Source organism: Osmia lignaria, chromosome 7 (genome assembly GCF_051020975.1).
Source record: "Osmia lignaria lignaria isolate PbOS001 chromosome 7, iyOsmLign1, whole genome shotgun sequence".
NCBI classification, from domain to species: Eukaryota; Metazoa; Arthropoda; class Insecta; order Hymenoptera; family Megachilidae; genus Osmia; species Osmia lignaria.
In genome coordinates, this window is record NC_135038.1 from 8361913 (window position 1) to 8377871 (window position 15959).

Below are 15959 nucleotides of genomic sequence, written 5' to 3' on the forward strand. Positions count from 1 at the left end.
GTAGGATTCTTTTGATTAAGGATAAAGAGAGGAGTCCGCACACTACTTATTTTTAATTTAATTTATTTTATTTAAATGGAACTTATTTTTTTGTATTAACAGATCCATATCATCTTCTGTGCACGCGGTATCTTCCTTATTGCTGTGCGATTCTCCAGGATTTCAGAATCCAGCCTCCTGCGGACGACAAACTGGTGCTTGCTTTGAAGATCTTTGTCATAATTATTTGCAGGAACGATTGCAGTTGCTGTTTCATCATACTACCCTCGTAGCACCAAAAGACAGGTGAAAATAAATTAAAATTTTCTCTCATATTAATGATCTTAAACAATATATTTATTGTATTATAAAATATTATCTTCAGAGATAAAAACTAATTACATAGGAATATCCTAAAGTTCTAGTTCTAATAATCCTTTTTTTGATATTTGCCTCATTAATTGTTACCACCTATGATTAATGAATTAATGATACAACAAACAATTACATATTTATATATTTCTAATTAAATGTTTATAAATCCGTCTGAAATAATTAAACAGCATTTTTCTGTGTTTCTATTTTTATTATTCACTTTTGGATTCTAGCTTGCAACAGTTAGCGAGGTATTACTATACTCGTGTCTGATCCTGAACCTCAAAAAAGTAATAATAATTTTATTAGTCATTCATTTCGCTTAAGAGACATGGTTCTTGATACGGTCCATGTAAAGTTATAATTAAATTAATGGTTTCGCGCCATTTCGAATCCAGGTATGTTCAAGAAGGGATCGACGTCGATTATGAAGACGATTGCGACGAAGATGGTATTGGATCACCTCAGGGTTTGATTTCGCTGTTAGATCGCGGGAGTTCGCAAGGGGCGACAATGTTGCGAACTAGTCAAAGTGACCTTAGCGGAAGTAGACAAATGGAACGGAAGGGCCTTTTGTGGTTATTGGACGAGGAAACGGTGTGTCCTGGCGGTAGCGATGAAACATTTCTGGACCGATTGTTCTCGCATTATGGAGATCGAGGTATGTTGCAATTTTTACGAATAATTTATCGAGTGACAATACAAATATCTTTTTTTGTTTCTTTCGAAAGATCATCAAATGCTTCTACGAAAAGCACCTGGAAACAATCAGTTTGTTTTACAACATTTATTGGGTACTAATCCTGTACTCTACACAGCAACAGGATGGCTTAAAGCAACTCGAGAAAATCCTGTTACTAAAAGTGCCATTACAATTTTGCAAGAAAGTTCAAGGTATCTTTTTCAAATAAATTTTAATCAAATCAACTTTTCGTCAATCTTGAGATCGATATTATAGGTATTCTCTAATGTTACCTACTTGTTATAGAAATAAAACATGGCGTCCGATAATTTCGAATAGACAATACATAAAACGGATGCGAAAAAATCCGTTTAATTGTTATAATTTTAACTAATACTAATTGAATATTAATTTTATATTTTATCTTGATATTAGGGAAGATGTCAGCATGCTATTTGTCAGTGCCCGTGGAGCTGGTGTTTCTGGGGCTTTGTGCTCTTCTATGCCTGGCTTAGAAGGTTCACAGTCTCTAAGAAGAGCTTCAAGTATACGAAGAACATTCACTGCTGTGAAAAGGAAAAATATTTGTTTGCAGGTCAAATTTACCGTTGTAAGTATGCAAATCGTATCTGCAAAGATAATGTTCAAATAACGTAACATGTACAGTGTCAACATAATGTGAATCAAATATGCTTGTATGAAGTTATAATTCCGTCTATCTGTCCCATAATGTGTGTATATAAGATAAAGTCACGTGTCATGTTATTTACTACCTTATCATTAAACAGTGACTCAACTGACATAAGTGTAGGAATAATTAGAATTAAATTGGCCTTCGTTCTATGAACATGATACACATAGAGTTGAAAATGTTCATTGAATTGAGATGCACGTTATTTTGGTATCATTTACTATTTTTATTCCTTACTTTTGTTGTTGGTTTATGTATAGCAAAGGCAAGGAACAAGGAAAAGTTTTTTTTTAATTCACCAATATTTGCTCCTCAAAAATAAATAGGATGATATCATTATTTACAGGATGGACTAATTGAAACTTTGCGTAGAACGCGAGTTAAATTCATCCATTGTATACTTCCGCAACACAACGCCGGGTGCACCGATAATAAGAGTCTGTTATCCGTAAAGTCGAATCAAAGCGAGGATAGCGTTATCAATGTACCCCTTTTGCGGTCACAGGTAAATATTTTATTTAGAATTTAATTTATTTTTCTTTGAGTTATTTGATTATATTAAATAGTACCTATTGTACTAAAAAATTTCTTTCATTTTTGTTGCAGATTCGTGGTAGTCAAATAATTGACGCTGTTCGGCTGCATAAGGTCGGTTTCCCTAAATATATGGCTGTAAGTGAATTCAGAAGACGATTTAGTTTGCTGTCAAGCGACGTTAATGCTCGACCAGGTAGTCCTGTAGCCGATGAACGTCGTGCTGTTGAAGATATGATGCTCACCATCGACGTCGATCCAGCTTTGTATCGAGTTGGTCAAAGTCAGGTAAGTCTACTCTGCATGTTCATATACTGAATATAATTTCATTTTGGAAGACAGTGTAACTTTCATACAGAGTTTATGAATTAAAATTGGTAAAAATGTGAAATAAGCTAATACATAAAATTTGCAATTACTATATTTTTATTTAAAGAAATCGGACATTTTATTTGAATGTCTTTATATCCTAGCAAATATATAGTGGATTTATTATCCTATAGCTAATCAATTCACATATCTCTTAAATTTCCAATACGTCCATTTCACTTTAAGAGAAGTACTTTCACTTTCTTCTAAACTTTCTTAAAAATCTCTTCGTATATTCACATTACAACTGAAACGAAGAGCCCACATAATACATGTACACAAACCAGTTGCAATGTTGGTTTTAAATATCAATATGTTATTCAATATCGCCGGCAGCCACAGGTGTTCGGCACTTCCGCAATTCAATGTAACGCATCCGATCGAGTACTATGCTTTTGAATTTATCCTTTGAAGGATCACTTTACTAATAATGTAAAATTGCAGATTGAAAGGTTGAAATTTGATGTTTGAAAATTAATTACTCTTGTTCTCAATAATTGCCATTTTTAAAATGTGAACATTTTTCATTGGGCAATAATAATCTTCCTTAGCAGTGAAAGGGTTAAAAGTATATCAGGAACTATATATATAGATCTTGTTTTCTTCCTGTACTGATGGTGGTTGATTTTCGTCGCGAAAATGAATTCGAGGCTGCAGGTCCACGTACGATTTTGTTTGACCGCGAAAGTGCAAAAGGGTCAAATATCTCTTTCTTTCGAAAAAGAAGAAAAAAAAGCGACACGCGCTAGTAACTTTCTCGTGGCCCACATAGAAATCGTTGCACTCTTCAGAACCTCTCCTTGTTCGCAGAACTCATGTTCCTCGGGGCCTTTTCATCACGAAAGTGTTTCACCTTGCTCGTACGTACGTCTCTTTTCCTTTTACCCGTTCTTCTCTTTTATCAGGTCATCCTATAGGTAATAATATCATTACTCATTTTAAATGAAAACCATCCATTTACTGATGTACGATGTTCATCATGATAGAATGCAGGGAGGATTATTATAAAAACAGAAACAGAGTGAATTATACTAATTTTAACACTCTCAATTTTAGTAAGGATTCATCAGAATGAAATATCATTTTTTAACACCTTGAATGAGGGTCATCGGTAACTGGCATTGCAAATTAGATTCTTCTCAATATATATTTTATAATTGAAGAAATAGTTTAAAATGTAGGTAATGAAAATGAAAAAAGTAGAAAAGAGAATATTAGCGGATAGAAAGAGAAAATTGAAGAGTTCGAAGATTTATGTTTACACGCTTAAATCGAATGAAATAATCAACAGTTAACGAAGCGTAACGTAGCATTTCGTTTTCGTTTTCAATAGTACGACTTACGTATTGACTGTTGGAAATGGTCATCATCGATTGCATGACAGTTACACATTATATACACTCGTCTATTTTCCATTTTATCTTCGTTTCTACAAGAGACGTTCTGTGTGCCAATTCCAACTTTCAACCAGCAAATCGTTCATTTTTTTTGTACAATTATTTATTCATGAATTCTGATAATCTTTGACATAGATTAGAAATATATTCATTTTTCTTTCACACATTGCACAGTTTACTGGTAATGTAAATGTGCTGATTTCAAAGGAGGACAGTGTATATTATACAAAATTGGTCGTACACTTATCATAATCATTACAGACTTTCCAGTTTATCCACCGCTGTATCTTTACTCGTCAAATTGAATTGAACCTGTGTGCAGGTTTTAAATGTTCCTAGGAGACATGTGAGTGAGCATTCGTTCGAGTCGGTTAAACAGCCATTGAATCTCTAAGTAGAAACGGTTCTCAGCAGAATAAATTTAGAAAGTATATCATAAATATCTGCGGACGCTTTGAAAGCACGATTGAAGCGAGTTTTACGAATGCCACACGGAAAACTTTCAATTGACATGACAGTTCGAAGATGACACGTTAAATAGAAAGTACTGTGAGAGTACTTAATGTCGCTATCAAAATTGTTACTTTAACATTTCTTCTGTCTTATTCTGAGATCTGCTATATTTTTAGAAATTCATTAAATGGCCAATTTCGAAACATTAAAATTCTGACAAGATTTGATGACATAAAAGTATTACAAAATAGCACTTATGGTACATCAATTTGTAGCTTAAAGTTTCCTTTAAATGACCATATAAATGCTTTATCGATACTGTTAGTACAGAATGATTGGTCGTGGATTGCAACGAACAATGTTTTACGAGGTAATCAAACTTCTGGTGTTTCGAAATGAGCCATTTAGTACACAACCATCCGATATATTTTTGACTTATTTTTTTGTGTGAATGATTTTTTTTTTACACACCCTGTATAATCGATAACGGGAACATAGGGTTATTTGAATACGATCGCTTCTGTTTAAACGTGCAGCCAGGAGTCCCGAAATCTCGAGTCCCGAAATATCCGGAGTAAGGTTTCCACAGCGGAAATGTGACCGTTGATCGTGTGTGCCTGCGATTCGTGCGTGTCTAGCATCGCAAATAATTCGCTGTTCGATTCCACTAATCAATACCTGACGCCACGAATAGCCCGTCCGTGCTAAAATCCATCTAGAACTATTGGAAGCTTTAACGTTTGTCCAGTGGCTTATTAACGACAATATGGGTTATTAGAGGATACGATTCTTTTTATTAGAGCAGTTAATGTTCTTTATTATTAACGATCGGACTGGTCATCTGTCTTTCCTCTGTTTTGCACGAATTCAATTTTTTATAATGCAGTATCATAAACTTTCCCAGTCGAGATGACTTTCGTGATCTCGATCGTACTTTCTCTTCTGTCAAAAGATACGTAGCCCTGTTACCTTAAAAAAAATTAAAGCATTTTTTAAATGCTTAAAAGAATTGAATAATCTCTTTATTGCATATTATTCTGATCTCAGAGAATACTAAAAGCGTCATCGGTTCTATACAAACAGAGACAAGTTTCCCATACAAGTCGCGTAAGAAAAACGGCTCGTAAATAAATGCAAAAAAGGAGAACGGTGAAAACATTACGGAATGTGTCGTTAAGAAGGTTTACGTAACGAACCAACGCAAATGTACGGAATAATAAAAAAAAAAGGGGGAGGGTGGTAAGAAGAAACGGTAATGACTTCTCGATGGTCGGCTCGGAAAACGTGTCCGAGATTGCATTTTAACTAATTCCTAACCAGACGTGGAATTTTCCAGTTTGCCAGTGTATTTTGCTCGGCGAATCGGTTTTCCACGTTCTGTTAATGCCCCGTACGTTTCGACTATTCATCAGCAGGATGGTAATGGAGAAACGCGACGAGTTTTAATTTAACTGTCTTAACAAGCTAGGTCAGGTTCGCACGACGAACACGTGACTAGCCAGATCGTGATCGAGATCACGGAACTACTAAGATCACGCCCGTGTTAATTGTTATTATGCAGATACGACTATCAGTATCTATTTCAAATCTTGAAGATCTGACGAAGTTGAACCATCGAAGAAGAGCATAATATAATAAAATGGAATGCGAGGAACATCAATTTCCTCAATTTCTTCGAGGGACATGGTTTGATGCCTCTGCAGAGATGCTTGAATAATTCTCGGTTTGTCACGAGACAGCTGCAAAGCGCAAGAAAATATAAAGTATTCTAAAAACGAGGAAAGAGAACGGAAGAAATGGAAGGAAACGATGCATCTCGGCGAAGTTGATGCATCGAGAGAACTTGATAAAAGCATCGGATATTAAATAACCGAGTATCAGGCCCGGTGGAGGGATCTTCTATTTTCCTGAAGGGAAGCCTACCCTGTTCGATGCAAAAACTCTCCGTACCGTCGCACTTCCGGCAGTCCGTCTATCCAGCTGTCCACCTCATTAATCACACATCGGTCTATTTGCTGCAAGAATTCCTGACACTAAAAAAGAATCATTCCTGATCTGATGGAGCTTCCGCTTTCGCGACACTTCGAGAGGGAGGTACCTGTTCCTCGGCGCCGCCGACTGTCGGCTCGGCCTCGGAGTAGGTCGTAAACGAGTGCGAGCGAGATGGATGTTTCGCATTTACCGGCTGTTACGTTCAAGGAAACTCTATAAAATTTCTAGAGAAATGGCATCCGCTAATCCGTCAGGTAAAACGAACATCATCGCGAAGCGCTTAAAGATCCTGCGGAGACTGGATGAAGGCGCGAGTAAACTGGCGGTTACTTACGAAGCGAACGAGAGAATTCAACGAATGGTCCCGAGCGTCCTTGCATCCAACAGGATAATCACCATAAGTCATTTTATTTCTAACAGTAATTGGCAATAAAATGTTCCTCCGGTGTTCTTTCACTGACTTACCTTTAAAAACATAGTCGCCAGTGGAATGAAATGAACGTTAACCAGCTGAAGAGGATCCGGTGATAACGAGATACGAGGATCAAAGAACCCTCTGCGTTCGCGCAAGAAGCAGTAGAACTTCGTACAATGAACTTCTCACACGTCGTTCCTTAGTTGCGGAAGCGGATGCGTCGTAGAACCGCGGTGCCTTTCTGTTGCGTCGACTTTATTCTTCGGGTTAGATATTTCGTTCAAACCTCGCGGTTTAATTGCTCGCGAGAAGAGGAGTCCTCTTCTTGTAATTTTTCCTCGCTTCTCCCGCAGCGAACTTAACGAAGGCGCGCTAATTAATTGAACGACCCCCGCGTGCGCTCGTCCGGTGCTCTAATTTGATACCCGTTTAGGGACTGCAATGTTTCTTTCGAGGTTTCACGAGGAAATCGTGGTTTTACTAATTGAATATTATAAACTACTTTGCAATTTTTATTTTGTTAATTGATGAAGCGTAACGTTTGATTATTAGAGTCACACTGTGTATGTGCCATCGAAACATAATCTAGATAGTGAAAATAGAGAAAGGTGAGAACAGGGAATTCAAACGATTCAATTAGAATCTGAAGCAGAGAGGTTTATTTAATAACTGGTACCTTTTATAGACTATGTTGTTTTCAAATTTTTCTATAATTTAGAAAATAATAATTTTCATTATTTTATCTGAAATTTTCAATTTTATGCGGTGTTTGAAAAGAATATACAGGGAATGTTGAAACAAGTAACGTGTTAAGTGAAACTAGAGTCAATGTAAATATCAGCATTGTTTGAATTTATGACGGTATTAAATAAAAAAGAGTGTTGACACAAAGATACGATGTTTTAAGAGAAAGCGTCAATGCAGAGACACAGAAAATATATGCGGGCTTAGGGTGATTAAACAAAGCGTACATATGCGAACCTGTTAATTAGAAAAGTCAATTATTATTACCTATATCAATTTCACGTATAAATATTCAGTTATATCGCATATTGCATTTCAGTTCAAATATTTGTTTTCGTTAAAGAAAAATTTTGTAACCAATGATTTCTTGGTGTCCAGCTAGTTACGCGAATGGGTTTCACATATATTTTCTATTGATCAATGTCAAACACGTTATTAGTGTCTCTGTTAAACGATCAATTTGCTGTGGTTAAACATTGGTAGTTTCATTGGGTGAAAGTGGTTTTCGATAAATGATTTCTTAATTCCATCGAATGGTCAGTGTAACTTTCTTCCTATATCACTCTTCTGTAGTATTCAATTTTACTTGCACCCTTTATACAGGGTGTCCCAGAAAGAGTGTCAGTCCTTTAAGGGGGTGGTAGCTGGGGTGATTCTGAACAACATTTTCCTTTGTGTATAAATGTTGTTCGAAGCTTCGTTTTTGAATTATTAAGAAATATTTTTATCGATGGTATTTGAATTTGAATACAAAGAATCATATGGAAGGGAATTAACGAGCGCCTCTATAGAAAGAAAGAGTAGAATCCAATTTTATATTGAACAAAACTCGACGAAAAAGAGTCGGATGGCATAGAAAGGGTAATAAAGCTGAAGCAATTAAAACGCATCGGGTATGTTCCTTAATGTGAAAAAGAATCGCGATTTCATAATGCGGCCAGCGGTCTTTTCTCCTTACCGATGCTCTCCCGTATCTCCTCCCATGTCATCTCCTTTCTCCAGTTCGTCAGTAGGCCAGCGGACATTCCCGGCGGCAGCTTTCGAACGGCGTCCTCCTGGTGGCTTCCAATTTCTCGATGCAGCTGCCATCTCTGCGAGATCTATCGATCGGCACCGAACACACCGGGTCTTTTCTATGCGTACGGGAGGAACGTCCCCGCGACCTCGCTTTCGCGGAGACCCGCGAAATTTCCGTGGCGACTTGCACGAACGATACACCGGGTGACCCAAAAACGTCCATCGCGAACGCTCCGAAAGCTGCATCGACGGATACGCGTCGTTCATTCACTGGGATCGACCTTAAAATTTTAATCGTCATTGTTTCTCTTCGATTTGCCATTTCCTAGATTTATCATTTGTCAAATTGGAGCTCTGATTATCAGAAGAAAAGTATTATTTTTAATAAGATTGAAATTTTAAAATACATAGCGAGTTAACCCTTGATACAGGATTATATTCGCCATTTCCTAGATTTATCATTTGTCAAGTTGGAGCTCTGATTATCAGAAAAAAAATATTATTTTTAATGGAATTAAAATTTTTAAATTGAGGCTCTCTCCATGGTCCGCCACCCAAGGGTTAACGAACGATCAGTATTTCCATTCACGATTTCCTGTACCGTGTTCTTTCCTACGTTTTCCGAGCGTATCATTTACAGCTGATTTGCCTATTAACGCATAGCAATTAACGTTACACGTAATAGTATGGGAAAACGGTCTCATCTGATGATAGGTTAATTCCTAGATGCAACATTATGATTGCTTTCATCTGCTGTTGATATAAATGGCCAGGAACGCGATCCAAGATGCTTTTATGGTCATTGTACTCATTACAGTTCATTATTGAAGAATTCAGTACAGCTACACAGGGTGCTAAGCAATTATCAACATAGTCTAATAATTGAAAGAAATTTGAAAAAATTTCAAGTAGCATTAATAAATTTCATTCATTCGAGGAAATCTTTCTTTTTACATTATTGAAATAGAATGAATCTATAAATCCATTAGCGCAGGATAGATTTGATAAATGATTCAGTGTACGAGTTTAATCTACTGATATCTTGAATATATTACGTTGCTCGTCTTCAGGTTACAGTGGCAGGCAATCGCAATGGTTGAAAGACACTTGCTAGAACTCATTTGTAAAATGAGGAACAAGAAAGATACTTATGGTCAGTGAGAGAAAGTTGGTCTGACAAACAGATGCTTCTGTCTTCGTGGTTTGCTTGGAGCTTTGAAAAAAAAAAAAAGATTAACCCGTCGGAGGCGGTGTATGAATATCGTCGATGTTATTATGGAGTGAAAATATTAAATTAATTTCTTTTTTCTGCAGATAGAAATTATAGAAGTAATCGACGATGATAGAATCTTGACAGGAGTTTGTTTCTTCTATCGTGAGATTTAGAAATTCCATTTAACTTGAGATTAATTTAAATCTTAAAAAGAAAATGATAAAAGCTACGAATATTAAAATTCTTGTAATTAACCCTTTCATTTACATTGCCTCGAACTTGAATCAAGCAATCCTTCATGCATTTTCTCTGGAATTCTTTAAATTACAGAGGAAGATTGGATCACGTTCAGTGCATCAATTCATTGTAATTCTTTTTCGCTCGTATCTCCACCAACAAGAATACTAATTCATTCATTATGCAACAACTGTAAGCGCTGCCACCCTCGACGTAACCGTACGTCGTTAAAAAAAAAAAAGAGTGTCTTTTACATATTCAAATCGTGACTTCTGTTGGTTAACCCTTTCTCTACAGTGCACTTGGACTATAAATCGTTCATTATATTTTTTGACACCGATGGTGAAGCAATGGTCGAACTTTCGTAAACAAGTTATCGGATAGTTACTTATTGTTTGCACAGGGTCAGACGCGAATAAGACCACCAACGGTACTTCCTATTCGAGCAGGTTTACTTCCGTTGCAAATCGGTTAGGTTACTGTACACTATAGGTCGCTGAATTTATTTTAAGACACGTTATTAAATGACCCGAAATAAAATCATTTATCAGCCTTTTACATTAAAAAAAATATAGAAAAAAAAGAAGAAAGCAGCGAATCGGCATAAATTAATAAAAGCAAAACAGAAAGGTAGATATGTTTAGCTTTAATTACTTTTCAATGTAGTCTCCTCTAACTATCCAAAACCGGTTTGCCCACTTTTAAATTAATTAATTGAACAAGGATGAAACACCTCAGTCCACCCTCGTAAAATACCAATCACTGTAATTTCTAATAAAGAAACAGCAAAACGGTATCTAAAATAACTTGTTCATTAAATAGAAATTAGCCATCTCTTCGTTACTCTTTTTCTGGCTATCTTTGTATACATTTCTATTTCTATGTTACTGTAGAAAGGACTCAGGTAAACGTATACCTGAGATTCATGCTTCATTGGACGAAGTGCGATCAAAGTAATCCAGGTACCGATTTTACCTGGCCAGCAGGTACTAAGGTTTGATCGCTTGTATTCAAGGAAAGCATTAAAATTTCTCTGTTTAACGATGCAACAGTAAGTGGTTACATCGAAAACACTGATTGCCTTATTAATTTAAGTACGATAATAAAAAGAAAGACTTTTACTTGACAAATTGACGAAGGAATTTTTAATTACTCATCAATGCTACGAAGTAGTTCGATCGTTTAAAAATTGATTTTTCGAATATGTGTGATACTTTTTCGTGGGGATTCAGTATTCGTACGTAGTATGAAACTTTCGGGACCACAACTCGATCTCGACCGACTTTTCCTCACTCGATTCGAGCCTTGAATATATATACACCCTTGCAGTTGAAATTTCGTTCTAACGATAACGATTTTAACAGCAATATTGTTCCATTCAAAATTGCATTATAAAATCTAACATCCCTTACTAATCGAAGTAACATTAAATTTTTAAATAACACACGAATGATTAAATGAAATAAAAATTCTAATTTGGAAAATATTAATTTAGAACAATTTAACCGTTGTTCAACCCCTATTTAACCATTTTACTTAAGGGAAGCCTATGGTGTACCTTAAGAATGGTCCATGTAAAAGGGAATAAACTGTCCGAGCAAGCGAAAGAGGAAGAAGGGAAAGAGAGGAGGGTCGAGTTACAGGTGGAAGGGAGGGACAGGAACTTGCACCTGACTCGTACAAAGTTTTCTGCACTCGGTGGCAGTCAGTTCGCGGTTGGTCTCGATTCCGATCAGGGCCATCGTGGAAGTCGTGTTGTTCTCTGTTAGAAACTCTTTTTTCGCCGGTGTGTTCACTTTCGTTTCGTTCCATTTACATTTCATTTGAGACAACGTGCGCCACCGAAAAACTTTCGAAACCGATACCTCCCTGTCGGATATCTTCGTTTCTTTCTTTTTTCTCTTCTATTTCCGTTAACCAGTGCAGACGAAAGGGTTGTAATCATTGAACAAACGATGTGTCAGATGATTCGTTGTAAGATAAGTGCCTCGAGATAACGTTACGATCGCTGAATTTAGGTAGGTAGAAAATTAATTAGTTAATTTTCGTAACGAGCCGCGAGTGAGTACCGATTATTAAAAATGTACAAGGTAATCAGCCGATTTCTCAATTAATCGAAGAGAGAGAAGTATCCTTCTATGCTATGGTACCTTTTATGTTCGATAACGGTAAATACGGATCGAGCTGGAAGTAGCGGACTGCTCGGGTGCTTTCTTCGTGATTATCTCTCGCTTGAATTAACCCGACGAAAGCATTTGCTCGACGGATACCTTTCAATGGGCAATCATAAAGGATGCCCGTTCGATCGGCCTCTACACATCCGGCCAACGACCAATTGGACCGTTTTGGTTTAACGATAGAAAGTCCGTGTCGTAACAGGACTTGCTGCTTGGACGATGTCGATCGTTATTGTACAGTAAACCTGCCGTTCCATTATGGGCAGCCGTAATAACAGGGAATGTCCCATGCAAATGGGCCGAATCATAGCTCTGAAACAATAGAAGATTTCATTAGGCAAAATGGACGAAATAGAGTTTATAAAATGGTACCTGCAGTAGAAAATTCAAAAATAGAGTAGACGTTCTTTTTTTGTTTCAAATAAAAATAAAATTGTAAATTATTTATCGACGCCTCTCGGGTGTCTGTAATATTTCAAAATTCCATGGAAATAAATTCAAGGTCCCGTCGTTACGGTTGGTGGTCCCGCGTTATCCGTTACGATAACCGGCTCGATTTTATTTCCGTTTGAGAGAAACGGCTTCCTTCAATGAAAATGATAAACCACTAAACGGTTCTATCTATCCGCGTTGCAAGAAGCTGCGAAGATAATATTCCCGTCTTTCTCTCCTCGAGACTCATCTTCTCTCTTCATTCCTAATCTCCTTCAACTTTCTCTCTCTTTCTCTCTTCCCTTTCTCCCGCCATTTTATCCCTCCCCGTATCTTCCTTTCACTCCCACCGAACTGTCTCTTCCTCCTTCTATCCTCGACCATAAAATGCACGTCCACTTTTACGCGGCTTTTACGGTACTTAGTCGCGGCTCGTTCTCCACCGAGCAAGAGGAAGCCAACTGAAGGTCCATTGCTGAACGCGAATGCAGGAAGCGTGTGCGCGAGACGAAGGGCCGGAAGTCAAGTTAGCCGATGACAACAGCCGCTGGATCGAGAAAGATGCCGTTCCAGATCAGCGTTGAAGAGGAAGACGAGACAAGGACCTCCGTCAACTGATCGAATCGATAGGAAGATTCTCCTTCTAGGAATTCATACGTTTACATTTTCTTCTTCGTTGATTTCCAATAAATAACAACAGCCACGATGCTGGAGAACGTAACGAGATGGCCAACGAACGTTGGTCCTCGACTTGTCAAGGCAAGAAGCAGCCCGAACGTATCGAAACCTATGTCACTTCCAAAGAAGCAGCCGGTACCCGAGCAGAACAGATCTACTCTGGCGAACAAGTCTACAAGCCGGCCGGCAAAAAGTACGGTTACCATGAAGACGTCCAGCAGGATCTCTTCTAATGACCATACCAGTACACGCGTCGGTTTTTCCTCGGAGCCAGGCAAGAAGAGTGCTTCCTGCTCGAGCAAGCCACGTCGCCCCGTTGCAGAAACAAAATCGTCGCCGGTGATTTTCAAAAATGAGAAGAAGCAAAACCCGAGGACCCTCTGCAAAACAACCTCGTGCACGATTCTCGAGGACAGAGCGTTGTTGAAGAAGGGATTGTCGTACGCGCCTACGAAGCCGCCGAAGAAACCGGATGCCCTGAAGAAGAAGGCAACTCTGGATCGTTCGGTCAGCCTGAGCTGCGTCTCTATAAGAGCTCGTCCCGAGGATCAACACTTCCGTACGTCCTCGCAGACGATCGTCGAGAAGAAACAGGAGATCCCACGAGGTAAATCCATCAACAGATCTACCAGCCTGTGGAGCGTGCAATCGATCCCGAGGAACGAACCTCCGAGTAGAAGAAACCTCGGAGTCTCCTCGAGACCGAGCAAGATTCCACTTCTGACCCATAGAAACCGAATAGGTCGATCTCTGGCCGATCTATCGCAGGTAGATCGAGCCGTCGAGCCGACGATCCTTCCTATACCATTGGACATCGATCTTGATCGCTCGATGGACGAGCGGATCTACGAAAATTGTCGCGAGGCGTTCGGTTATTCCCCGGAAAATCGGCGCGAACCTGCTCGAGGGTACAGCAGCAATCTCGAAGAGCGTGTCGCCAGACTGATGGCTCAATTGGACGACGACGATGACGAGGAGCAAACTGCGTCGACCGATTGCGTTGATTCTGCTCCACCTCGTAGAACTACCTACGAGGACGATAGATCCACCGGGAAGCAGTATCACGCGACTGTGATCAAGATCGAAGATCCACCTGGCAACGATCAGAAAGAGAGCAACGAGAAGAATAATTCAGAAGAGAAGAAAGCGGTGATCAGGGTGGAATACGAGCCGAGTATCAGGCAAAGTGTTATCGAGGAATCGAAGAAGAAGAAAGAAAGCTCTAGTATTCAAGAACTTAAGAAGAACTGGGAGAAACAGGCTAAGGGATCGTTGATCAAGGATCAAACACCTGTTCCAAACGTGGACACTTTGAAGACTGTTTGTCAGAGGAACGAGGAGATTAAACAGGAAATTAAGAGAGCACAGTCTGTGGGTAAAAGAACGAAGGAGATCGAGCATCTGGTGAACTTCTTTAATTGCAAGAACGCAGAGGCGACCAAAGAGGTGAAGGATCCTTGGATAAAAACAAGATCCACTCAGGATGTTACTCCGACCATAGAGTCCGTGACCAGCCTGAAGAAGAACGTCGACGTTAAAAGTTTGAACGATTACAATGGATACACTTCTGATGGCAATTGCTCCGAGGATAGCGGGCACATGAGTAACGAGAACGAAGTTGAATGGAAGGAGAACGTTCAGAGCGAGACTCGAGATTTTCGGAAGGAACGATTTTTCGAGAGGAACGGTATCGGCGTGTTCGATTCGCCGATTAATAGACTGGAATCGGAGAAGAAGACCGTCGTTGTTCGAAACAGTGTGTCGACTTCCAGTGGTGCCAGCAGTATCGATAGTTGCAAAGGAGAGAACGCGAAAGTCGCGGAGAAAAATCAGAGGAATGCTTGCAGGACCTTCGAGGATGGACGACAGGTCCGTCACGTAATCATCGCTCTTGTATTTTCTTGTTAGATGTTTATCGATGAATGATTGCTAATTTAAGGCGTTCGATATTGCGAGGGTCATTGACATTGAATTCCGGTGTACCTGGCTAAGTTAATTCTAATGTTTCATGATACTTTTAGAAAGAGGAAGGATTGAAATAATTCTTGTAACGTTATGAAAGTGTTTAGGTATCAAGTATCTAAAGTGGATGCAATTACGCTAGTTGCACGAAATGAGATCAAACATCTGCACCAGCTTCTCTTTATTTTTTTTTTTTTTTTGTAGTTAAATTGTCTATTAGAGAAATGCTGTTAATGGAATATTATAAATTACTCGAGTATCAAAAGTTAAATGAAGAAAGAATTGTTATTAAAACCTGTGATATTTCATTATTTAATTAAACGCCGGGGAGAGTACTTTTTATACCATAACATTCTTCATGCTGAATGTAATCATGAAAATCGTGTCAGGGATATCTCCGTTCGTTTTTCTATTCTCCTTGCGGCTTCTAATATATACGCACAGTCACATTCACACGTGTTTAATTAAATCTAATGGAATTCATTATTGTCGGTATACCATTTAAATATAACTCTGACTAAGTAACTCGTTAAAGACAAAACAAGGAACGTGAATCCTTGCTGGTAATTACTTTTTCAACACGCCCCAAGAGACTGTTAATTAAAAGTTGGA

General features: G+C 38.5%; 1 protein-coding gene across 5 annotated transcripts in view; it reads left to right on the forward strand.

Annotated features, from left to right (window-relative positions):
* Positions 1 to 15959, forward strand: part of LOC117604458 (Myosin heavy chain-like) — a 46223-nt gene that overhangs the window by 22017 nt on the left and 8247 nt on the right. For 3 of the 5 annotated variants that reach the window (XM_034324526.2, XM_034324527.2, XM_034324528.2), the window contains 6 exons: positions 103 to 285; positions 753 to 1015; positions 1086 to 1248; positions 1472 to 1646; positions 2074 to 2232; positions 2334 to 2549. In XM_034324526.2, the coding sequence (XP_034180417.1) occupies positions 103 to 285; positions 753 to 1015; positions 1086 to 1248; positions 1472 to 1646; positions 2074 to 2232; positions 2334 to 2549 (1159 nt within the window). Of the gene's footprint in view, positions 1 to 102; positions 286 to 604; positions 645 to 752; positions 1016 to 1085; positions 1249 to 1471; positions 1647 to 2073; positions 2233 to 2333; positions 2550 to 12345; positions 15255 to 15959 lie in introns of those variants that run through there. The other 2 variants (XM_034324531.2, XM_034324530.2) reach the window with 2 other exon arrangements.